General features: G+C 36.7%; 1 protein-coding gene across 1 annotated transcript in view; it reads left to right on the forward strand.

The window, feature by feature from the left end:
• The window catches only part of ITGBL1 (integrin subunit beta like 1), a 202585-nt gene that overhangs the window by 150875 nt on the left and 26680 nt on the right, over positions 1-25030 (forward strand). The window contains exon 8 of the mRNA XM_047756484.1: positions 24560-24676. Within this exon, the coding sequence (XP_047612440.1) occupies positions 24560-24676 (117 nt within the window). The remainder of the gene's footprint in view (positions 1-24559; positions 24677-25030) is intronic.

The raw sequence follows: 25030 nt of genomic DNA on the forward strand, positions 1-25030 counted from the left end.
TCTTTATAAGAAAATATAAAATTTTCTGGGGCAAAAATTCATTGGAAACATTTTTAAAATTAATAAATTTTTCTATTTCTCACTGTGTTTAAATAGTTTAATAGACTAATGCAGTGGCCAAAGACAACAAGAAAAGCTGCATTGATACAAAAAAAAAATGCATTTGAAGGAATTGGAACGCTGTTGGGACAGCCAGGGCTTGAGAAGTCAAGTTCTCATAGAGCAGTTAATTTAGGTATGTTCCTGCTGCTCTGTGCAGTGCTTTCTCCTCAGATCATTTGCGGATTTTTGCCTTGTGCATGGAAAGAGGGTGAGAAGCCAGCAGAGGGCTTGGATATAAGAAATGAAGACCTTTGAATTTTCTGAACTCTAAAGGGATGGAGAGAAAATACAGAAGGTTGAAGCTGCCAAGACTGCCAGGACTTGAATGATCGTGATCTTGGAAATAAGGGAGTTGCAGAAAAGTGAGCTAAATACCCCACCCTAGTTTTCTCTCCAAGGAGTTTTCCAGTTCATGAGCAAGGAAAATTCAGAGACTAAGAAGCCAAGAAGAAAGTGAATAACAAGCTGTGTAGAACTTCAGGGAGTCATGTGGTGCTTGCGAAACAAACCCTGAATTTCAGGACCCACTGAGAGCATGGGTCATTGAAATCTACAGAAGTGTTGGGGAATTAGAGACCAAACCTAGCAACAGCTGCAGTTTAATCAAGCCAGCTCAGTCCTTGTTTGGATTGGTGAGCTTTACCCTCTAATTTTGATGCCTGCTAGAAAAGAAAAGAAATTGTCTCAGGAGAAATATGACACAAGAGCTTATTCAGTGTCCTGCATTCAATAAAAATATGTCAGAGCAAACAAAACAAACAAATAAGCAACAACCAACTAGGACCATTTGGAATACAGATAGTAGAAACAGACCCATAAATGCTACTAGAATATCAGATATATGTGAACTATGTTTGAGAAAAGAGACAAGATATAGAATTTCAACATTTATTTAGAATCAATATAAGAAAACAGTTACTAATATTGAGATCTCAAATTGTGGATTTAACAGTGGATTGGATGTAATAGAAGAGAGGTTTAGTCAAGAAAAATGAAAAAAAAATTTAGTGGTGAAATGTTTAAAGCAAGACAAAGATGCCTGATAGCACCACTTCTATTTAGCATAGTTTTGGTGAACCTAGTCAATACGTAAAGACAAGAAAATTGTAAAAAGTCATAAGGAATGAAAAAGAAGAAATAAAACTCCCATTGTTCACTGATGACATGAGTATCTATCTGTGCATCTAGATATTCAAAAGAGTTTTAGGCCAACCATTAAAATATTAAATGAATTTGGAAAGTTCCTAGAAAAAAAGAACATAAGAAAAAAATCTGTTTTATAACTTTATTCCAGCAACAGTGCTAGACACAAAAGAATATATTCTATATGAGTCCATTTACATAAATTTCAAAAAACTGGAGCTTGTATAGTAACAATAGAAACTAGGATTTTTTTTTCTTTTGTCTTTTTAGGGCCACACCTGCAGCATATGGAAGTTCCCAGGCTAGGCATCTAATTGGAGCTACAGCTTTCAGCCTACACCACAGCCACAGCAACCCAGGATCCTTAACCCACTGAGTGAAGCCAGGGATCGAATCTCCAACCTCATGGTTCCTAGTTGGATTTGTTTCTGCTGTGCCACGACGGGAACTCCTAAGAAAATAGATTAGTAGTTATGTTTGGGGGCTGAGGAGGGGGCAGAAGAGGAACATCTGGAGTTAAAAGTGTTAATTTTCTTCATTTAGTTGGTACATAGCTCTGTTCACTTTGTGAAAGATCGCTGAGTCATAAACTCATGACTTGGGCACTTTTCTGTATGTACAGTATAAAATGACTTTAAAATTAATATACTACAAATATGAGACACCTACATAAGATTTTAAAGAATGAAAAGAAGAGCCATAATTTAAATTATGGTGAACCCATTTTCCCCTTAATAAAGAAGAGTGTACACAGGAATCGAGAAACAGATAGTTTTCGTTTTAGAGTCTTGTTGGCTTTTGAACATCTGTTCACTTTTGTGGTTCACAGGTTTTTAATTTTTATTGAAATTCAAATGTGAAACCACATCTGCTTCTGATTCATATTTTTATGGTGGACTCTGAAATGAGGCAATGTTGTGAACCAAGAAATCATTCAAACCCAAGGGATGTGTCTTCATATTATTTATGGGGGAAAAGCACCCAATAAGGTCCTGAAATTGGCAACTTGTGTTACTGGCTTGTTTACATGGGAATTTATATTAAATATTTACTTTCTTACTTCTGTATTGCTGTCTTTCTCAATTAGCGTATAAGGCCAGTGTAAGTAGGATCACTAAATAAATGATTGAAAGAAATGAAAGCATGAAGAGCTGGGTTATCTTTTGAATTAGAAATAGGATTCTTAAAAAACATTTCAAGGAGTTCCTGCTGTGGCTCAATAGGTTGAGGACCTGACACTGTGACTTTGATCCCTGGCCTCTCTCAGTGGGTTAATGATCCGGTGTTGCCATGGCTGTGTGTAGGCCGGTAGCTGCAGCTCCCATTCAGCCCCTAGCCTGGGAACTTCCACATGCCATGAGTGTGGCCCTAAAAAAAAATAAAATAAAAAATAAAATATGCATTTGTGCATTTGCGAGTAAGCCAGATACTAAATTCGATCCTGGCTTCCTCATTCACTGACTGTATGACTTTGAGTAAAGATGTTTTAAAATTTTTTTACTTTTTAATTTAATTTAATTTTATTATAGTTGATTTACAGTGTTGTATCAATTTCTGCTATACAGCATAGTGACCCAGTCATACATACATATGTATATATATATATAATTTTTCTCATGCTGTCTTCTATTACGTTCTATCCCAAGAGACTAAATACAGTTCCCTGTGCTGTACAGTTGGACCGCTCTGCTTATCCATTCTAAGTGTAATAGTTCGCATTTACCTTCAACTGTGTAAGTCCATATGCCTTATCTGAGAAACAGGGACAAAATCAGGACCTTCTTCCATGGGGTCGTGGTGGAGAAAAAAATCAGATGATAAACGGGTTATTTAGTGCAATACCGGGAAATGAGTTGAATAGCCAGTCACACAGCTGCCTCACGGTAGGACTATTGACATCGCCAGGAACTCCAGCCCAAGACCCATATGTGGAAAATCCACATTCTTTGTCTAAAGACAATGAAGGTCTAATGCCCTGCAAATACTTTGTTATGATTATTTAAACGTACCAAGTACTAGATGGGGAAAAAGTGGGAGAGTGCTCAGGAACACATAGAATGCACAAGAAGAAAACGGATGCGCCAGAATTACTGCTCTGATTGAAGGCATAGAATAGGTGTTTGGTTTTATCTTCTCTATTTTCTTATGTGGGAGGAGTGGACATGTTGCAAAAAGCAGTTGTTAGACGTGCATATTTAAGTGTAGCGAAAACGAGGTGGTAGACGAGCTAAATTTAGTCAAATTAATGCACTAATAATTTATCCTCAGAAAATGCAAATCCCTCTTGTAGTTCTCTTTGTATTCCTACACATGTAAAGAAGGCATTCATAGTGCAGGGAAATCAGACCTGGAATTGAAAGCAACCTGATGTATAAAGTAAGAAGCAGTGTTATTTTGTGTCTTTCTCTTCTGCTTCTTGATTAAATATTTCTCTATCTGTAAACCCAACTTTCGATGATGCCAACCACTCAATCGTATCTCTTTACCTACCAGTCTTATCGGCTTACCTATTCAAAACAAATTTCCACTCTTTCCTCTAAAATTTATTTGCTTCTCAGTTGTTAAATCAGAGGGTCGCAACTTCCCACTGATATGCCATGTTGAGGTCGGTGAGCTGACCGGTTGCTGGCAGTTCTAGTTCCAGTGGCCATATCTTTTCTATCAGTTGCTGCAATTGATAATCGGTAATACCCTTAAGATAAGCAGTTGGAAGCCTTCACATCCAGAGAATGTGATGTATATTCATAGAGGAATTTAAGGATCAACACAATAACACCTTGATTTTCAAAATGCACTCATTTTGAGTTGTTTGTAATAGTTGCCAATGTTTTCCTTTCCTTGTGCATAACTAACCTGCCCCCTTGTTGAACATGTTTTTGGGGAAGTAGTTTTACATTTTTTGCGGGTCCAAGTGTACATAATATGTTTTCACATCCCCCTTGTTTACTTCTCTTTCTTTCTGTCAATAAAATACATCTTAGATAAATATTCAGGCTCCTCTTTTGCACAAACAGTGTTGATTAAGTTTATATTAGACATGTTCCCAGTATTGCCTCTGATGGATAACTAGCCCAGATGCAGAAAGGAAAGTGCCTTGACTTGGCCTTAAACATAATGAAGCTGATAGAGAGTGCATTGGATTTAAAATTTGAATATGAATATAATTGCTACATCTCGGTTGTATTAAATCATTTAGTTTTAAGTTATGCTTATTCCAGTATACCTTCAGTTTTTAATTCAAATTGCAAAATAAATCATAATTTCATTTTTTAATAAATTACTTACCATAAACATTTCATTTAATTTATTGTTTTAAGCCTGTATCGAACATGCCACCTGTCTGGTGATCGGATGATATACTGATCCTGGTAAACAGTCTAATGTGGCCCTACACCAAGCGTCTACCAACAAGTTACACGAAGCGTGTAACTGTACCTTCCTCCTCACTTGCCCGTCACACATAACATGAAACTTTTAATAAAACATCTTATGATACATTCTTATTCCCATTCTACATGTTATTATTGGCCCCTTTCTTTTATTTTGATTTGTTTTGTTATATACGATTCCCCCTGCATATTAACTAGACCTGCCCGAAGCATAATAGTGGTTTTCTTTATAGTTACAAAATATTTTGAGATCAGTTTTTGTTCTGTGGAAATTGGAGTTCATGTTGGAGGGTAACTTTCTCTTCCTTGGGGCCATCAATCTTCATAGACCCATCTGTTTGATTTCGGTTTTAGATGCTCTCGCTGTGTTCTGTACAATACCTAGAATATTAATGGCTGGGTCCACAGATCATGAAGCCGAGAACAAATGGTTCTCTATTGATAATCTACATTAGAACAACCCTGAAGGAAGGATCCCCTGACCTTCCCCATCTTCTTATCCCTTGGGTGGCACTCATAACAGAGAAACTCGTTTGTGAGAGTTCATGGCCAATTTCAAGAGTAGTGCAGAAAGATGAATTTCTTCTCCCAGATATGGCCTACTTACAGACTTAAGTGACTAAATCAGCATTCTACCTCCACTGGGAGCAAACGGCTAATTAGTTGAGCTTTAAGTAAATTAATCTACACTTGAAATTCTGTCAGTGGGAGGAATTCAAATGTTACAGCAGAGGTTTTGGCTGGTACCAGATATAGCTACTCTTTAAAAAATATAATACCTTGCTTTGGGATCAAGTCCAACCAGAGTTTAGGTCATAAAAAGGCCTACTGGAAGAATGGCCTTAATTAAGATGAATCCTTCTCAACATACTCCTAGCTAAAATATTTATAACTTGAGATAAAATTATAGTCCCTTGTTTACTCACATATGTAGAAATAGGTGTCAATGAAAGATGAGAAAGAAATTCATTACAACATTAACAGTGATTGTCCCTGGAGTTGAGTTTAACAGGGAATTTCCTGCTTTATATATATATGTATTTTATTTTATCATTTTTTTTTTTTTAGTTTTGGAAGTCATGTCTCATCTTTATTTTTTATATTTTTTATTAAAGTGTAGTTGATTTACAATGTTGTACCAACTTCTGCTATACAGCAAAGTGACTCTGTCATACATACATATATATAGATTTTTTATTTATATTATTTTCCTTTATGTATTTTATTTTTATTTACATTTATCTTGTATTGATTTATGATTATGTATTGCTTTGATAATAATATTTAAATCAGTTAAATCATAATTTTAAAAGTCAAAGGCTCTTAGTATTTTAGTGTACACATGAGTGTGTGTGGGGTATGTAAAATTTAGGAATTTAGGGAAATGATTTTTTAATAGGGAACCAGGAGTATATATTATAAATACAGTGAGTGGGAGGCTTGTATAGTCTTGGCATAAAGTTTTAATGACTTGCATAAGCACTGAATACAAGACTCATATGAGCAGTCTAGATCAAAAATTATAAAACAGACTGCAACATCGTGGAGCACATTTTAGATCAATTGATATCTATTTAGATGGATCAAAATCAATCAACATCAGGCCAGGGTACTGCGCAGTTATATTTTAAACATCATCGGGATACCTAATCAAGCTTTCGGTGGTGATTGCCTGTAGGGGCCAAGGAAGTGGCATACTACGCTTCTTCAAGGAGGTAAAAATAATCTTAGTATTAAAGGAGGAAGTATAGACTTGGGTGGGGTGATTTTCATGTAAGCATGTACACGTGCACACATGTGGATGTACATGAGCTCATATCCAGTGTATCTGGACCTTTTGGGAAGGGGAGGGGTGGACAAGGAATAAAATGCAACTTTGCCTCAGGTGGACTCATCTCTGTTTGGATGAAGTTGATCTGCCCTCACTTATCTTAATGTTTCTCAATTAGCAGCACTATCAATATTTTTGGCTGTATATTTCTTTTTTGTGAGGCTATACTGTGCTTTGTAGGATGTTTGGCAGTATTTCTGGCCTCTACTTACGAGATACCAGTAGCACCTCCAACCCATCATTACACTCAAAAATATCTCCAGACATTCCCAAATGTCCCTGGGGGTGGAGGTGGGGAGCAAGTTTTTCCCAGGATGGGACACACTGCTCTGTCTGCTTATTAGAAGTGAACTATTTCTGGGGAAAAGACTATCATCCAGAGGCCCTGTTATCTTTGCATATACAATTTCTGACATTCAGTCAAAGAAAAAAGAAACAGGACCGAGGGAAAAACAACAGACAATAGAAACAGATGAATAAGTGACCCAGATACTGAGATTATCAGATGTATATATTAGAATAACTATAGCAAATATGGTCAAGAAAAAGAATGGCAAAACAGGTATCTATACAATATCCAGTCTATAGCACAGAGTTAATAATTTCGTTTTGGCTGACTTTCACTTATGGTGGTTTGTTTCCTTGTGTATATTTGTTGGTCTTCAGTTGTGAGCTTATCCTAAACTCTGAAAAATCTTGAAGTCTAAATTTGGGACACCTTTCTTCAGCGAAGATTTGTGTTAGATTCTCATGGGATATTGCTGACCCTGGATCTCTTTAGCCTCTTTTCCTGAGTCCCCAGTTTACATTAGGTGCCTCAGATTCAACTTTACCATTTCCATTGCTTGAAGTGCTGATATAGGCTTTGACTCTCAGGACCTCTTTGATATGAGCTTATGGTAATTGCTCTTGTTTTAGCTCATAGCTTTTGGGTTTGAGTTTCTTGAAGAATTACATTATTTCCTATAAGCCTAGCAATGGAACAAACACTGTATTTTAGGTTCAATGTAATTTTGTTCTTCATATCGCTGGAAGCTAAAGCCCATGTACTGTGTACTTCAGATAATATATCTTTTGTATTACTACCTCAATGAGTGAAAATTAATTTAAAAATATTTAAAATCACATCTCCACATCAAAAAACTGAAAATTAAGTGGAGGGTAGACAAGAAACTTAGATTTGGAAGAGAGTAAGTTTAGAATGTTTATTAGCTGTACTTCCCACAGAGCAGTTGTTATTTGCTATCAAAAAAATGAATATGTGAATTAAAATTCCCAGTGGAACTAATGCAGTTTCTTTTTACATACCATATCATGGGTAAGAGATCAATCCTCTGGACTCTCAGGCAGCCAGATGTATTTAAGCCAAAGATGTCTCAAGACAAGAATAAACAGGTTTTCTCCAGTTTTTTGTGTGATGTAAAGTTTATCATTATTTAAAGCATCTAATCTCTTAGCCTTTCTTTGTTTTCTTTTATTACCTCATTTCATTCACTGAATAGCTTTTGCAGTAGCAATGTTAGTTGTTATTGCTAAGACTGATTGAAAACCTGTTTCTTTGGATAAAGCAGATGAAAGCAGAAGTTATTTCACTGTGGAGCTGATACTGCCAATTTCCTGTTACTTCAAAGAAGACACTGCTTTTCAAAACAATGGCATAAATGTTTTTGACAATTAGCAATTACATGTGATTTTGTTTTGTTTTGTTTTTATTACTTTGTGTTCATTTCTTTGATTTTATTGAAGATTTGAATAAGAAAAACACATAAGCACAGTTTAACTCATAATAGGAAGGGACCCAAAGTAAGATCAGGTTTTATTTCAAACAAAACACTATTTATCCTACACTTTCCTATAATTAGGGAGATGGGAAGGCATGCATAAAGGACCTATATTTCAAATACCTTTATTTTCTGACATTTTTTCCATTGCCCAAAATCAGATAATAATAAGCAGATAGTCAGATGTATTTGACGGTTCTTTCTCTTTCAATACCATCCTTCTTTTCCTTTCTCTTAATTGGAAGCATATTTCTCTTTCTTCCTCCATCTCTGCATTACCTTCTGATATGCTTACAAAATGAAATGTATTTTTTCGCCTGGTGGTGTCCAGGGAACATAGAGCACCCTCACATACTTGGTCGTCATTCAGTTTTTCTAGGTAATTAAGATTAGCCATGAAGTCTCTGTCGTCTCTCCTATGACTAAGTATTTAATTATCTTGAAACAGTGAAAAAGGTCAGGCATTTTTTTCTCATATATCTTCACAGAGTCTCAACTGTTTGCATGACTTTTAGCTACTCTCTTTTGCCTTTATAGGCAACATTCATTAGGCTATAACTTGAGAATATATCTGTATTTCCATAGATGTGGATCACATATGGCTCTAGTAAATTCCATTATTTGGAATCATGTTTCTGTACTTAACTACATTTACATTATAGCCAATGGTAGGATGTGTTGGTCTATCTTAGTTTCTCTAGAAAGTAAATTGATTTGAAGGGAACCACAAGCAATTGGCTTTCAATTTGTGTTGAAAGGCAATCATTTTAATATTTAAATATATTATATAAACTAGTATGATCTTTCTATTTGTGTTGCAAATTAATAGTCTGAGAAAAAAAATTGCATGGTAACTACCAAAAGAGTCTAATGAGTTATATACAACTTGAGCAGACATATTTGGAATATTTAACTAGAAAATAAGACTGGTAGCTACAATTGGTGACTTATGAATCAAATTCTGTGATTACATCTGAGACACTTTAGAGATCAATAGCTTATCATAACAATATATGAAGGTAACAATCTGTGAAGAGCAAAAGTGACTAGTCAAGTCTAGATAGAACCATTTATTGGATATTTCCCCGCTGTATTGTGATATTACCTCTATCATAAATCAAGTGGCCTTGTATCACTTGTGTCTTTTCCCAGTGTTTTAATTCTGTTCCATTTGTCTATCTGATATTTTATTAGTAATATTCTCTTAAATGCTGTATCTTAAAATCTGGTATGGTAATTTCTTCTTCCACTTTTCTTTTACACCATTGTTTTGGCTATTTTTGTCTCTCTGTATTTTCATACCATTAATGGTACCTAAAAACCAAGAGATACATTACACTTATAAATCAATTGAGAATTAACAGTATTAAGGTTATGATTTGTAAGCATGGTATGCCCTTCCTTCTATTTATATGTTCTTTAATTTAATTTAATAATTTACAGTATTCTGTACAGAGGTCTTGACATTTTTCATGACTATTTATATTGTATGTTTTATGTTATCAAAATTATGTCTTTAAAAATTTCTTGTTTTAAATTTTTCTTTCTGCTTTATAAAAATATAATTAATTTGGAACTAATTAGGGAAAGTGTTTTCAATATTTTTCTTTTAAATGTGAAGTTTCCTGGAGATTATTTTAAATTACCTTCTCCAAAATAAGGAAAGTTACTTTCTATTATTTTTTTTTCTCATGATGGAGTTTTGAATATTTTTAACTACACAGTGTGCATCTGTTTAGATGATCATATGTTTTTTAGTGAGTGTGAGGAAATATTTTGATGGATTTTTAAATGTCAAACCAACCCTCTAATCCTGGACTAAATTTATTTGGATATGATTCTTTTTGGAAATTGTTTGATTCAAAGTTCGTGAGAGATAGTCGTTTTTGCCATCTTTTTCTTGTAATGTCCTTGTCTGATTTTATTGTCAAAGTTATGCTAGCATCATGCAATTTAAATTCTAGACTGAGTTTGACCTTTATACAACATTGTTTTAATTCTATAGACTTTTTAAAATTTAGATTTACCGTACATTTACTCATTTTTCACTTCTTTATTTTCGTGTTCATGTTTTGGATGGAACATTTTCCTTTTGTGTGAAAAGTTTTTCTTTAATATTTATTCTCATAAGGCACTTGTAGTCACAACTTAGTTTGTCTGGAAACGTTCTCATTTTGTCATCAAATTGGAAAGATGTTTTTGTTAGGCATAGAATTCTAATTTGGCGGTTTCTTTCAGGATTTTAAAGATGTCATTCTGTTGCCATCTGGTTTAAGCATTTATTTTGGTAATTCTGTTGTCAGTCTTCTTGTTTTTTTCCTTTGAAGATAATGCATCTTTTTATCTCTGACTACTTTTAAGTTTTCCTCTTTGTCTTTCATCAGTTGACTATACTGTGTGTCAGCTATGCTGTGTGGTTTCTTTTTATTTATTCTCCTGATATTAGTTTGCTAAGGCTGCCATAACAAAGTCCCAGCCAATGGATGGCTTAAACAGTGGAAATGTATTTCCTCTGGGCCTGGAGGCCAGAAGTCCAAGGTCAAAGTGTTGGTAACCTGAATTTCTTCTGAAGATCTCTCTCCTTGGCATGTAAACAGCCATCTTCTCTTTGTGTCTTCACTTGGTCTCCCCTCTGTGTGTCTGTGTCTAATCTTCTATTCTTATAAAATCACTAGGATTGGGGCCCATTCTAATGACTTCGTTTAACCTTAATTACCTCTTTAAAGCTCCTATCTCCAAATGTAGTCACATTTTTTGGTACTGGAGATTAGATGTCAATACATAAATTTGGGGGGTACACAATTCAGTCCATTATAGCACTATTAGAAGTGTCTTGTCTCCTATCTCTTAAAATAGTCCTTCTGCCTAGTTCTTTTTTTTTTTCTGAGTACCCAATTAGATGCTTGGGAAATTATTTCATATCCAATGTGTCTTTTAGGCTTTTTTTTTTTTTTTTTTGCTCATTCTGTTTTCTGTGCTTCAGTCTGGATATTTTCTACTGACCTATCCTCCAGTTTACTAATCCTCTCTTCCCCTGTGTCTGATTTGCCATTGACCCTCTTTATTCAATTTTTAATTTCAGTAACTATTTTTTTAAATTCAGGATTTCCATTTCATTTTTTATGGATAATTCTCTAATTTTTCCACTTGGTAATACAGTTTTTAAAATATATTAATCACAATTATTTTAAAGTCCATTATTGACAATTCCAATTTGGTTGCCTGTATCATTTTTGCTTCTCTTTGTATTGTCTGTATTTTTTCTTTCATTTTTAGTCATTCTGTCCTGTTACTTGATAGACCTGTTTTTTTAAATTAAGTACAAATATTATTTAATAAAATAGTAGAATTTTGTGAATGATGCCATCTTCCTTGAAGAGATAATTTACTTTTTTTCCCTGGCAGATGTATATACAAAGGCAGATAACCTCAATCCAATTAGGCATTAAAATGGTTACTAAAGTGAAAACCTGGGATGTTGATGTGATGTCTATCAATGCCCTCCTTCACAAAGGCGCTTGAGTTCCAAGTACTGTCTTTTCAGCCAGACGAAAAAAAACAAAACTCTGTTTAGTTTACTCATCTTTTAGGTGTTGCTTTTTGCTTAATGTCTCATCCTCTTGTCCTAAAGGGTGTTGAAAAATTCATGGAGGTAATTTGCATATTAGTAGAACTCACTTCCCTATGGTTTCTTTTATCTCTAGATCTTGGCCACTTAAATCCAGGCTGCTGTAGGAGGCTTTGACTTATATATTGACTTTTTGCTGGTCAAAAGTTATTTCTGAGGCTAGAGACAAAATGGAGATAGGCCTTTCAGGTGCAATAGAAGTTTGTTGAAAAATAATGTCCGAATAAAATACTTTTTAAAGACGTAGCATTACTTAGTATAGAAACCATAAGTTATCTGAAATATATTGTTGACAGAGCAAAAAAGAAAGTGGACATTCATACTAAGGGAGAAACATATTAGCTATGAAAAAATGGTATATTACTTCCAGTTATATAAAATTATAATACTTATGGTTTCATTTGTGGAAGCCTTTTACTCTTTAAGTTATAACTTATTTTTAAAAAATGGTTAAACACTGTGCCACAAACAAGTATCACAGTGGTACTTAGGAAATCCAAACAGTAATACTTGAAAAATATATTTCTCTTTTGGTTGCATTAAAGCTACTTATTGGGTATTCCCAATTTTGAAAATGTTTAAATAGAAAGGGTTAGTTATTTCCTAAAAATATAGAGCACATAAATGTTAGATATTAAATTCTATCTAGGTCTTTTGGAATCCAGAGCACAAAATATTAACTCTTATCAAAGACTACCTTCTTGGCTTCCGTTCTTTCAGTAATGGAAGCTTACTCCCTACCATGGCAGTACATTCCATTATGGACTACTCTGATGTGTATAATGTTATTTATTACAGTATATTAAATTCCAATTTCCTGCAACTCTTATCTATTAATCCTTATTAAGTTAAATGTGCTGTAAAGTGGCAAGTTGACTATATACTTAAATTTTAAGTTTATTGAATTGCTGAAATTTTTGGCTGCATAATTCCCAGGCTCTGCATATATTTGACAATATTGTAAAAATTGTCTTAAATCCTGAACATGGTATTAAAAGATGTTTTCCAAAACAATGTAAAATGTGTGGCTAAGTGTATACATAATTATTTATACTTTTTTTAAATTTAACTGCATAGATAAATTATGTTTATAATTTCATTTATATATTTTAAAACTTGAAAATATATATATTTTTTTGTCTTTTTGTTGTTGTTGTTGTTGTTGTTGCTATTTCTTGGGCCGCTCCCGCGGCATATGGAGGTTCCCAGGCTAGGGGTCGAATCGGAGCTGTAGCCACCTGCCTATGCCAGAGCCACAGCAACGCGGGATCCCAGCTGCGTCTGCAACCTACACCACAGCTCACGGCAACGCCGGATCGTTAACCCACTGAGCAAGGGCAGGGACCGAACCCGCAACCTCATGGTTCTTAGTCGGATTCGTTAACCACTGCGCCATGACGGGAACTCCTTGAAAATATTTTTATTTTGAATTACTTTGACCTTAGAATAGTATAGACTTGGGAGTTCCCATTGTGGCGCAGTGGTTAACAAATCCAACTAGGAACCATGAGGTTGTGGGTTCAATCCCTGGCCTCACTCAGTGGGTTGGGGACCTGGTGTTGCCGTGAGCTGTGGTGTAGGTTGCAGGCCTGGCTCAGATCCCGCATCGCTATGGCTGTGGCATAGGCTGGCGGCTACAGCTCTGATTCGACCCCTAGCCTGGGAACCTCTATATGCTGTGGGTGCAGCCCTGGAAAAGACAAAAAGACAAAAAAAAAAAAAAGAAGAAGAATAGTCGGACTTTTTCTTATGCGAACCATTTTGAGGATCAGTTGCTCACAAAGGTTGTGATAGCATAAAATGTAATGGTACATATACATATATGTTTTCATGTATGTACATACTTATATATATATGTATGTATATAGATATACTGTGTTCTAATGTTCTATAATTGGGGGAAATCAATATTGGAGAACAATCATAAAAGTTAGTTATCAGTAGAAAATATTGTTTTATAGTGTATTTTTTCCTAATTTTAAAAGATTAGCTTTTGATAAAAATGTATTTATTTATTTTTTAAGTTGAGAAAGGGCATATTTTTATGATAATTTATTTACAATGTTCTGTCAATTTCTGCTGTGCAACAAAGTGACCCAGTCGTGTGTGTGTGTGTGTGTGTATGTGTGTGTGTGTGTATATACATTCTTTTTCTGACATTAATTGCTAAGTGGATTTCATTGTTCAATTCATAAAATAAATTTTCCAATTATTGCTGGGAAGAAAGTCCACACTCATTTCAAATTAATTTAATTAGCACTCCTGAATGTGTATTAAGGAAGTCATATATTCAGTCACACCTTTGAAATTTTTTAAAGTGACAAAAACCAAGCAACAATTCAAAAGTGACCAGGGCCTGATTCCACATTATCCCTTGTTGCCCAAATATAGTTTATCTTCAAGAATCTTCTTTAGAATCCTTTCTTGGTTCTTTCCACCACAGGGCTCTCTTTCATTCGTCAGTAGCATTTGTGGCCAGTGTCTGTCCTTTGGCATTTATCCATAGATTGTTTCATGCTAAATTATAGTCGCATGATATTTATTTATGACCTTAGTGGAATCATTAATTCAATATCAACCATAGGCCTGGATGTGATATGATTTTTGTTTTCAAAGTCTGAAAACCTTTTTTCTGAAGCAAGGTACTTCCACTGTCCGATCGGTGGGTTTACCATCTAGGAAGACGGAGATTCTTATTCTGATTTAGATTGGTTTGTTCAAGATGGACCACATTGATGAATTAAATCAAATCAAATTAAATTAAATTAAATTCCACCTTTCCAACCTCAGCTATTCTCTGATTTTTTTTAACCTTGGGTCTGTTGCTTAGTTTCTGAGTTATATTGGAAATGCGTATGATAAAATTTCATGAAATTTCTGTTTGAAATAAATGAATCTTGAGTCATTTTCATTCATGGTTTTAGAAAGTAATCTTAAGGTTGAAATAAGGAGATATTTTTATTTCAAGGTCTGATAGAGCTCCTCTGTGATGTTCTGATGGATACCTTGGAACCTTTAGAGAAAAGCGAAGCCTGCTGCTCTCTTATCCCAGTGCCAATTTTAGACACTTAAGGGCAAACAACAGAAAATTATATCCGTACAACATTTGCTTAAATGTCCTATTTCCTCACCAAGGTTTGTGATGGATAACTTTAATCCTCGCTTACTAAGAAAACACAAACAGAAGGATGGACATTTATCTATGTTTCAAAAAGTCACAAGCGACTCTTCGGGAGCTAGAAAATGTAATGTCAGTGTGGCTTGAATTATGAGACGTCTCACTCCTCCTCTGGAAATGGAAGGTGAAAGGTACCTCTTCACTTTCAAATGTCTGATGGAAGATTACTTTATTCTCACACACAAAAAAAAATATTTGTACTTAGATGAAATGGTACAGAATATTATAGTGCTCAAGTGTTTAATTCCTTCTCATAGAAATTTCAAGGGAACTTAGGATGCATTTGGCAGGAGCTTTTTCTAGTGCAATCAGGTTGCTATGGTAAACCTATTATTTTAGGCAAAGGAGGACTGTGTGAGTAAAGTGCTAATCTCTTTTCTGTTTTATGTGAGCCTCTAATTACTCTCCAACTATTGAACGAACATGTACTGCAAGTGTGGTTTTTACCGTTTTAAAAAGTGGAAGAAAATGAAGTTTAGAGAGTGTGCCTGCTGTTACCAGGATGGCAGGTGCATTTGATGATATGGTGCTCTTCTTAAATAATCTCATGCTGGATCAGGAAATACAGGGTTTTTAAAAATTTTTTAGAGAAATAGAATGAGAAAGGAATGGAATGGATTTGTATGAGTTATTGAAATGTAAGCCTCTCAATATGTTTTTTGTTATAATATATATAATATAATCTGTTATTTATTGAGCACTTACTATGTGTCAGTTCCTGTCCTATGTGCTCGGTATGCATGATAACACAGTCTGTACAATATGTCCACTTTGATCAATATTAGTATTATTATTCCCATCCTGCAACAGTGTTTAACTTAATGTCCCAAAGAATCACATTTCACAATAGATGTGCCAAGATTAAAATCCAGATTTATTTAAAGTCAGAGACCATTCCTTTAATTGTATCTTTGTGATAAATTTTTTCCCTTCTTCTTTGCCCGGTTAACATTTAACACTTTAAGACTCATTCCCAGGTCACCTTTGCCAGGAAACTTCTCTCACTCTATAGGGTGTATGTACTCATATGCCTTACCTGTGTTCCCTCTACTATTAAAAGTTTTTAAGTATCCTTCTTACTTTTACATTTTCAGTATCTAGCACAATACTTAACTAAGAGTTGAGATTCAGAATGTTTTTGTTGAATGAATAACTGAGGGAGTGAACATCTTAATTTAGATATTTAAGGTTGACAAGCCTCCTTGAATCTATCCTTGAGAAAGGACACATGTGTGTTCTCTCTGTGGTGTAGTTTGAAGGAAGTAAAAATCATTTTCCAGCTAAATATCTCAAAGGTGAGCATATAGAGTAGAAGTGATTTGTGTGTGTACGTATATATGTGTGTGTTTTCAGTTTGGCTTCTGGAGATGATTTCAGTCCTTAACAGTTGAAGTTCAAGTCCACATATCTGCCATGTGGTGTCTGAAATTTCCAGATTTTTACTCTTTCACAAATGTACAATCCTATTTCTGGTGTTAATGAAGAGGATTCAGTTGGTCATTAAGGCATAATGAAGTTTGTGTTTACTCAGGTAATTAATCATAAGACTCTCTTCTGACTGTTAATTCATGAGATTGGGGATCTTTTTCATTTTGTTCATTTTTGTAGGTATTCATTTTGCCTATAGTAACTTGTCACTGCTGATTTGAAGGCTGTGTCCTGGGGAAAGGAGACCTTAAAAAGACAAGTTTGTAGAAAGTGAGAAAGCAAAGAAATATCTGGAAGAAAGAGAGAGGGTGTGAACTGAGTGTGTGTGTGTGTCTGTGTTTGTGTGTCTGTGTGTGTGTGAGAGAGCTTGAGAGAGAGGGAAAGAGAGAGAGATGGGGAACAGGAAAGAAATAGGGAGAAAATATATTTAGCCTGAAAAACAAATGTTATCACCTTCTCAATTTCACATAATTGGCTTTATATCAGCTCTAAAAATTAGCCTCACAAAATGCTTCCAGATACCTCTCCATTTTCACTAGGAAAGAGTCACCCAGGCATTCCTAACTGTTAAAAAGGACAGGCAATGACAGCTATCAACATGCTTAAGTAATAAGAGATAACCTTTCCAACCCCTTGCTCACCTGTGACCTTGAGAGACAACCAGTGGATCCCTTGTCTGATCTTGTGCAAGTCACATGTTATCTCCTCTCAGAGATACGTTTTCCTCACCTGTACAGTGTGGGGCTGGTTGGACTTTATTATCCTTTATGATTTTTCCATCTTTAACTGTCTCTGATTTTGTAAAATAGTTAAATGATTATTTCTAACATAGCTGTGCATCCAATAAGAATGAAAGCTAGTGAAATTACTGAAGTTTTGATCTTTCAGTTTCTAAACTGTAAATGAGACAATCTACCTTTTATAAAGGGTTAAAAATACTCTTTTATTTCATCTTATAATTTAGTGGTACAATGTTTCCTTATCTGTAGAATTAAAGTCCTATTTTCTCCTACTTTAGTATTAAAATAATAGTATTTTGTTTGTATAAACCTTGCAGCATCTTGTGCACAGAATCCAAAAAGTCATAAGTGAAGGATGATTTCTAGTTTCACACCTGTGGTTAGAAAAGATGTTTGGTATGGTTTCACTTGTCTTAAATTTATTGAAACTTGTTTTGTGGCCTAACATATGATCTACTCTAGTTCCATGTGTACTAGAAAAATCTGTGTATCCTGCTGTTTGAGGTGGAATCTTCTGTATATATCTATTAAGTGCCCTGGTATAACGTATCCTTTAAGTCCACTGTTTCCTTATTAATTTTCTGTCTGGATGATATAGGTGCTGTTTTAAGTGGGGTTTTATAGTCCCCAACTCTTATTGTATTACTGTCAATTAATCCCTTAGTATCTGTTAATACAAAAACCAATTACTGATACCCACCAACTCCTCCATACACAGAAAAAGATCCCTGACCCCAGGCATGCACCCTAAAATTAGTCAATAAATCTCCTTGTATGACCCAAGCACTTTTCAAACCACTGCATCTCTCCTGAGATGTGGTGTGAGTGAGTTTGCAGGCACCCTCGAGGAGCACATTCTTGGTTTCTTACAGCCCTCCACCTCTTGGTATAAGCCTCACGGGTATCCAAACCAGACATGATGGGGGCTTATCTTTGTGGTACTGGTCTGCCCAGCCGGGGAGCCTAGTCTGGAGTTCAAAGCCCTCACTCTTCAGGGAGGAACTCTGAAGCTCTACTGTCCCACCCACCTGTGGTCCCAGCTGGACTGTATCTCCATCCCTCCTCCTAATCTCAATGTGTATTTTTCTTTTATCTTTACTTGGGAAACATCTTTTTGTTGGTGTCCACGTTGTTCTCAGAGATAGTTTTTGTAAATGGAGTTATAACTTGGGTATGTCCATGGGAGGAGGCAAGCCCAGGATCTTCCTCCTCCACCATCTTTTCCCAAACCTTCCTAGCTGTCTCTACATTATGTTTGGAAGATTCAAGTGTGATATGGCAAGTGGTGGTGCTTCCTTCATTTTAATTGTTATGCAGTGTTCCACTGACGTGTTTAACTGACATTTATCTATTCTATTATTTTTGAAAATTTAGGACATTTCTCCTTTGAGATTGTTAGAAATTGTGTTGCTATGATTATTCTGGAACATCTCCTGGTACAAATGTGTACACTTTCCTCCAGGGATTATAACTAAGAATTGAGTTGTTGTTTCACAGATCATGCATTTTGACTTTATTAGATAATGCTGAACAGTCTTCCAAATATTCTACCAATTTATACTTCTGCCAGCTATAAAAAATATGCCTTATATTTCCAAACCATTGCCAAAATGGTTGTTGTTATGTTGTTATGAACTTCTAGATATCAGCTCTTAAATGTTTTTTAATCTTATTGGTTTGGAATAGGATACCATTATGTTTTAGTTTGCATTTCCCATATGATTAAGAGTGAAACATCTTTTCACATGTTTATTGACTATATGAATTTTCCATTAAAATAATAATTTTTGACCTTTCAGTTCATATTCATAACAAATTCTTATTATGAAAAGCATTGGTAAAGTTGCTGAAAACATTTGAGTTTAATATTTAGGAATGTTCTCTGGAGTTCCTGTCGTGGTGCAGCAGAAACGAATCCAACTAGGAACCATGAGGTTGTGGGTTCTATCCCTGACCTCTCTCAGTGGGTTAAGGATCCGGCATTGCCGTGAGCTGTGGTGTAGGTCACAGACGCGGCTTGGATCTGGCGTTGCTGTGGCTCTGGCGTAGGCCAGCAGCTGTAGCTCGAATTAGACCCCTAGCCTGGGAACCTCCATATGCTGCAGTTGCAGCCCTAAAAAAGACAAAAGACAAAAAGAAAAAGAAAAAGAAAAAAGAAAGAAACATTCTCCAATATTTTTATTTGGAGATAATACTTAGTGAAATGAAATAAGCTATATGGAATTGCCGAAATAATAGATTTACATATCTTTTATTTAGCATTTTATTTCTATGTATAATTAAGTGCTTCACACAAAATAGCTTCTTAATCAGTATTTGTTAAATTTCATATAAGAAGTATTTTGGAGTATATGCATCATGTGAAATTTTAATCTAGTGCTTGTGGAAAAGTGTATTCTAAGGCAGACATATATACATCTTTGAAAGAAGATGTTTAGCTGTCTTTATGACTGTAAGTTTCAATTTAAATTTTAGATGTTTAAATTAAGTGAATGTTATTTAAAATGATTAGTTGTGCATAGAGCTATCTATATAAACTGCTTTTTTGGTCAGTGTTCTGACTTAGAGTTTCTCTGTACTGTATAGAAGTGTCAGATCTGAAATGTTTTAGTAAAATCTGTTTTAATCAGAACTTCTAGATATCTGCCTTATTTCATTATTCTTCCTTGCTAGGGTATAATAGCCTTAAAATATAATTCATACCGCTCATCCCTTATAAAATTATATCATTGGAGTAATTTTTTTGTCTGTCCTTAAAGATAATTTGTTAGCATTTAACAGGAGTAGGCAGACTCAGTGTAGAGTAAATTTCAGTTACATTTTGGTAGATGATATCAATGATGTTGACCAAATTAATTTCTTTTCAGAGTTATTTCTATTCTTTTCACTTGTTCCTGGGTGGTCTTTTTAAAAATTACTTGGTTTATTTGGATTGAATATATCTTTCTTTAGATTTTCCTCTCAATTTGTTATGTAATATAACACTTTCTAGTGCTAGACATGCAAACTTCCATTATCCTTCATTCCTACTTATGAGAATTTAATTTGATAATCATGTGAGAAGCCACAGTTACAGCTCCATAACACTAAACTAATTATTGAAATAATAAAATCATTTAGTAAATAAAGGAAAGAGATTAGACTCAGTTTCTTATTAAAAAAAAGACAACAGGAGTTCACCTCGTGACGCAGTGGAAACGAATCCAACTAGGAACCACGAGGTTGCAGGTTCGATCCCTGGCCTTGCTCATTGGGTTAAGGATCTGGCGTTGCCGTGAGCTGTCATGTAGGCCGAAGACGCGGCTCAGATCTGGCATTGCGGTGGCTCTGGCATAAGCTGGCAGCTGTAGCTCTAATTAGACCCCTAGCCTGGGAACAGCCATATGCCACAGGTGTGGCCCTAAAAAGACAAAAAAAGGGCAAAAATAAAAATTTTAAAATTTAAAAAGACAATAAATCTTTATGCCAGTGTTTCCTGCTACCTCAGTGGAGAACTTCGTTGGCTGCCAATAGGATACCAATCAGCCTGGACCTTAAAGAGTCTGCTACTTAAGGTAATGTTCAGGCGTGTATTTATCTAGTGTTAAAGTTTGCATTCAGTGATCTACTAATGGTGTGAACAAAGTACCGTGGGATCAGAGGGAGGGAGCGATTCTGCCAGCTGACCAAGCAGGGATAGCAAGGAAGTTGTTTTTTAGGGGCCCACCTGTGGGATATGGAGATTCCCAGGCTTGGGGTCCAATCAGAGCTGCAGCTGCCAGCCTCCACCACAATTACAGCAACAGCAATGCTGGATCTGAGCTGCATCTGCCACCTACACCAAAGCTTGTGGCAACGCTGGATCCTTAACCCACTGATCGAGGCCAGGGATTGAACCCGCATCCCCATGGGTACTAGTTGGTGAGTTCTTAACCCACTGAGCCACAACAGGAACTCCCAAGGAAGATTTTAAAGAGGAGATTAGATTTGAGCTGGCCGTTGGATACTAGGTCGAGTTTTAGAGAGAAAGCGGTAGAGTGCATAGCAGGTGAACTGTAGATGTTTAAACACATATGCCAACAGTTGGGTCATCCTTTTCAAAGAAACCAATAATACCTTTTCAGGAAACTTTCTGTATACCAAAGACTGTTAATAAAATGATCACATAAATACATATGTCTTCAAACTTAAAAACTGATGTTGTCTTGGTAACTCAGGAATGAGGTGGTTGACGTTTCCCGCATCAGTCCCCCATGGACTAGTTAACCATACCCAGACACACTGCTGATGGTCCTACAGTTTGCCTTTCTCCCCACTGGGATTTTTTTTTTTCTTTTTAGGGCTGCACCTGCGGCATATGGAGATTCCCAGGTGAGGGGTTGAATCAGAGCTACAGCTGCCAGCCTATACCACACATACAACAATGCCAGATCTGAGACACATCTGCAGCTTTCACCACAGTTCACAGCAATGCTGGATCCTGAACCCACTGAGCGAGGCCAGGGATCGAACCTGCATCCTCATGGATACAAGTCAGGTTCGTTACCGCTGAGCCACAGGAACAACTCCCACACTCCAGATGATTGTTGTCGTTCACACATGTGCCTGTGAGAGGGCCAGCGTGTGGATGGACACCAGGGGATAACCGGGGCTCGGAAAATCTGTGTGCCATCACCAAGATTGCTCATGCCTGCTTTGCTGGTCTTAGGCAAATGGTGTAGCCTCAGCATACGTGAGTTTCCTTAAATTAAATAACTTGCAGAAAGTCACAGATCCTGCTGTAACATTCTACAAAATAGAAATGTATGCTGGTACATTTTTCCAGAGAGAGATCTGGGTCTACCAGTTAGCGTTCTTGCTTGCCAACAACAGAAACCAACTTCATTAACTGGGACGAAGAAGCATTGTATTAGAAGAGTTTAGGCTCAGAGTGCCAGCTCAGACAATCAGCTCATGCAGCGCCCCAGGGAAGCAAGGCGCTGCCAAGAACAGGCCTCTGCTGCCACCGCTTGTGAACCCCAGCCTCTGTGAGCCGAGCCCCACTGGCCTGGACACTCACTGCTGGGCTGTTGTACTGGCTGCTCTGCCAGACCCTGTGCCCTGCTTTCCCCCTCAGGAATGCCAGCCCTGGCCGAGAGTGTCTGGTGTGTCAGTGTTCGGTCTGCCAGTCCAGGGGAAGAGGGGACATCACTGGGGGAAGACAGGGCCTCTGTCTCCTGCTGAACTTGGCATGGCCTCCGAGGAGAAAGAGAGCCAGGTTGCAGGGCGGCCAGAACAGCACGATCTGGTGCCATCTCTTTCACCACATTCTCAAGGGGATTGTGACCCTGGCACTTGTGCCAGAGAAGATTATGAATCACTGCATTAGATTATCTTTAATTACAGCTCTGAAAGTATATGCTTCTAAATACTAATTTATCCTTCTTCCATCATATCCCAGCTCTGACTTTCTTTTAACGAGATACCAATGCAGCAACAGAATGACTAACAACATTGCAGGGTCAGCCCTGAAGTATCTTATGATCATTTCAGTGGGTGTGTAATTATGATGGTTGGGATAATGACAGAGGGGAACAGATGTCTCAGATACTCAGCTGAATTTCTGGCAAACCAGGACCAATTCCTCGGAAAAAGAAATGTACTTTCTCATACAGCCTTCTGGCGCAACATTCTGAGTATATCAAGATACAGTGTGGCTTAATGTTTAGATGCCCAAACGTTAATGGGAATGAATATAAATCTTGAATCTGTCTCTGAAGAGCTGGTTCACCAGGGAAAGCAACTTGTCCTGAATATTCTCCATTTCCTGTTTAGTAAAATGATATAGCAATAATGCTGGTCAGTGTGTGGCATTATGAAAACAAAATGATGGAACTGAAGAAATTACAGGGTTTGAGGCATAGTTATAGCTCAAGAAATAATGACGAGAGTCAGAATGATAATAGTTAGGAAACCCCATAACTGTGATCCAAACTCACTCCCCAAAACAAATGTTTAAATCGAGAATGACATATATTTAGGACAGGTGCTCTGACACATGTCCCATGTAAAAATGAGGTCTCTGAACTCAAAAATTGACACCAGGAGCTCCCGTCATGGTGCAGTGGTTAATGAATCTGAACAGGAACCATGAGGTTGCGGGTTCGATCCCTGGCCTGGCTCGGTGGGTTAAGGATCTGGTGTTGCAGACAGTGTAGGTTGCAGACGCAGCTTGGATCTGGTGTTGCTGTGGCTGTGGTGTAGGCTGGCAGCTGCAGCTCTGACTCGATGCCTAGCCTGGGAACCTCCATAGGCTGTGGGTGCGGCCCTAGGAAAGACAAAAAGGACAAAAAAAAAAAAAATTGACACGGAATCATGACTAAAATATCAGATTGAAATGTACCCATGAACATTTTTTTCTGATGTGACAGACCCGAACTAAACATATTTTTTACATGACCACCTTATGCCAAATGATGTCAAAATATATAAACTTGATTCAGTTACGTTAAATGTTCTCATCGTAAGTTGAATGTGGACCACCCAGGGTTTCATAATTGAATTAGTCTTCAGAAATGAAAGTGGGAAGTACTCCTGTCATTGCAGCACTATTCACAATAGCCAGGACATGGAAACAACCCAAATGTCCATCAACAGATGATTGGATTCAGAAGATGTGGTATATATACACAATGGAATACTACTCAGCCATAAAAAAGAATGACATAATGCCATTTGCAGCAACATGGATGGAACTAGAGAATCTCATACTGAGTGAAATGAGTCAGAAAGACAAAGACAAATACCATATGATATCACTTATAACTGGAATCTAATATCCAGCACAAATGAACATCTCCACAGAAAAGAAAATCATGGACTTGGAAAATAGACTTGTGGCTGCCTGATGGGAGAGGGAGGGAGTGGGAGGGATCGGGAGCTTGGGCTTATCAGACACAACTTGGAATAGATTTACAAGGAGATGCTGCTGAGTAGCATTGAGAACTATGTCTAGATACTCATATTGCAACAGAACAAAGGGTGGGGGGAAAAATGTATACATGTAAGGATAACTTGATCCCCTTGCTGTACAGTGGGAAAAAAATAAATTATAATAAATAAATAAATAAATAAAGTCTCCACCAACATGGAAAAAAAAAAAGTGGAAAGTAGAAGACATGAATGACACTTCAGCCCCCTCCTGACCTTGGCCTTTGGCCTTGACCTTCAGCTTCCCTTAGGGCAGTACAGAAAGGTCTTTGCTGAGCGATTATCAGACACAGACTAGAACTGGTCCAGGAGATCTGGGATGCTTGTTTCTTTTAAAAGCCTTCCTGATTCCGTGAGCCCCCTAACGAGTGTGCTCTTTCTGTGTTTGCAGGTAAATGTGAATGTGGCAGGTGCACTTGCTATCCTCCTGGCGACAGCAGGGTCTACGGCAAGACGTGTGAGTGTGACAATCGCCGCTGTGAAGACTTGGATGGCGTGGTCTGTGGAGGTGAGCAGTTCTCACTGCCTTCTGCTCCCTGAAGGCAGCCTGCCTTTCTTAGTTTATTTCTCCTTTTTTTTTTAAATTTTGTTAAAAAAAAGAAGAAAAGAAACCAAAAGCAGTATATGATTAGAACTAAAAGCAATACACAGTTAGGTCTGTAATGACCTTTGGATTCTTGATTTAAAGTCCACGTACACGTATGGGAAAGAACACGCTATGCTATCGGGTCAGAGATACCACGTCCTCTGAAGACAGTGAAAGGGTTTGCTGCAACTGAACAGTTTAAATTGATTTTTATTACTCTACTGGTAAAAACTCTCGGGGAGGCCAGTATTGCCAGAGCCTTCAAAAAAAATGCAG

Source organism: Phacochoerus africanus, chromosome 13 (genome assembly GCF_016906955.1).
Source record: "Phacochoerus africanus isolate WHEZ1 chromosome 13, ROS_Pafr_v1, whole genome shotgun sequence".
Lineage (NCBI taxonomy): Eukaryota > Metazoa > Chordata > Mammalia > Artiodactyla > Suidae > Phacochoerus > Phacochoerus africanus.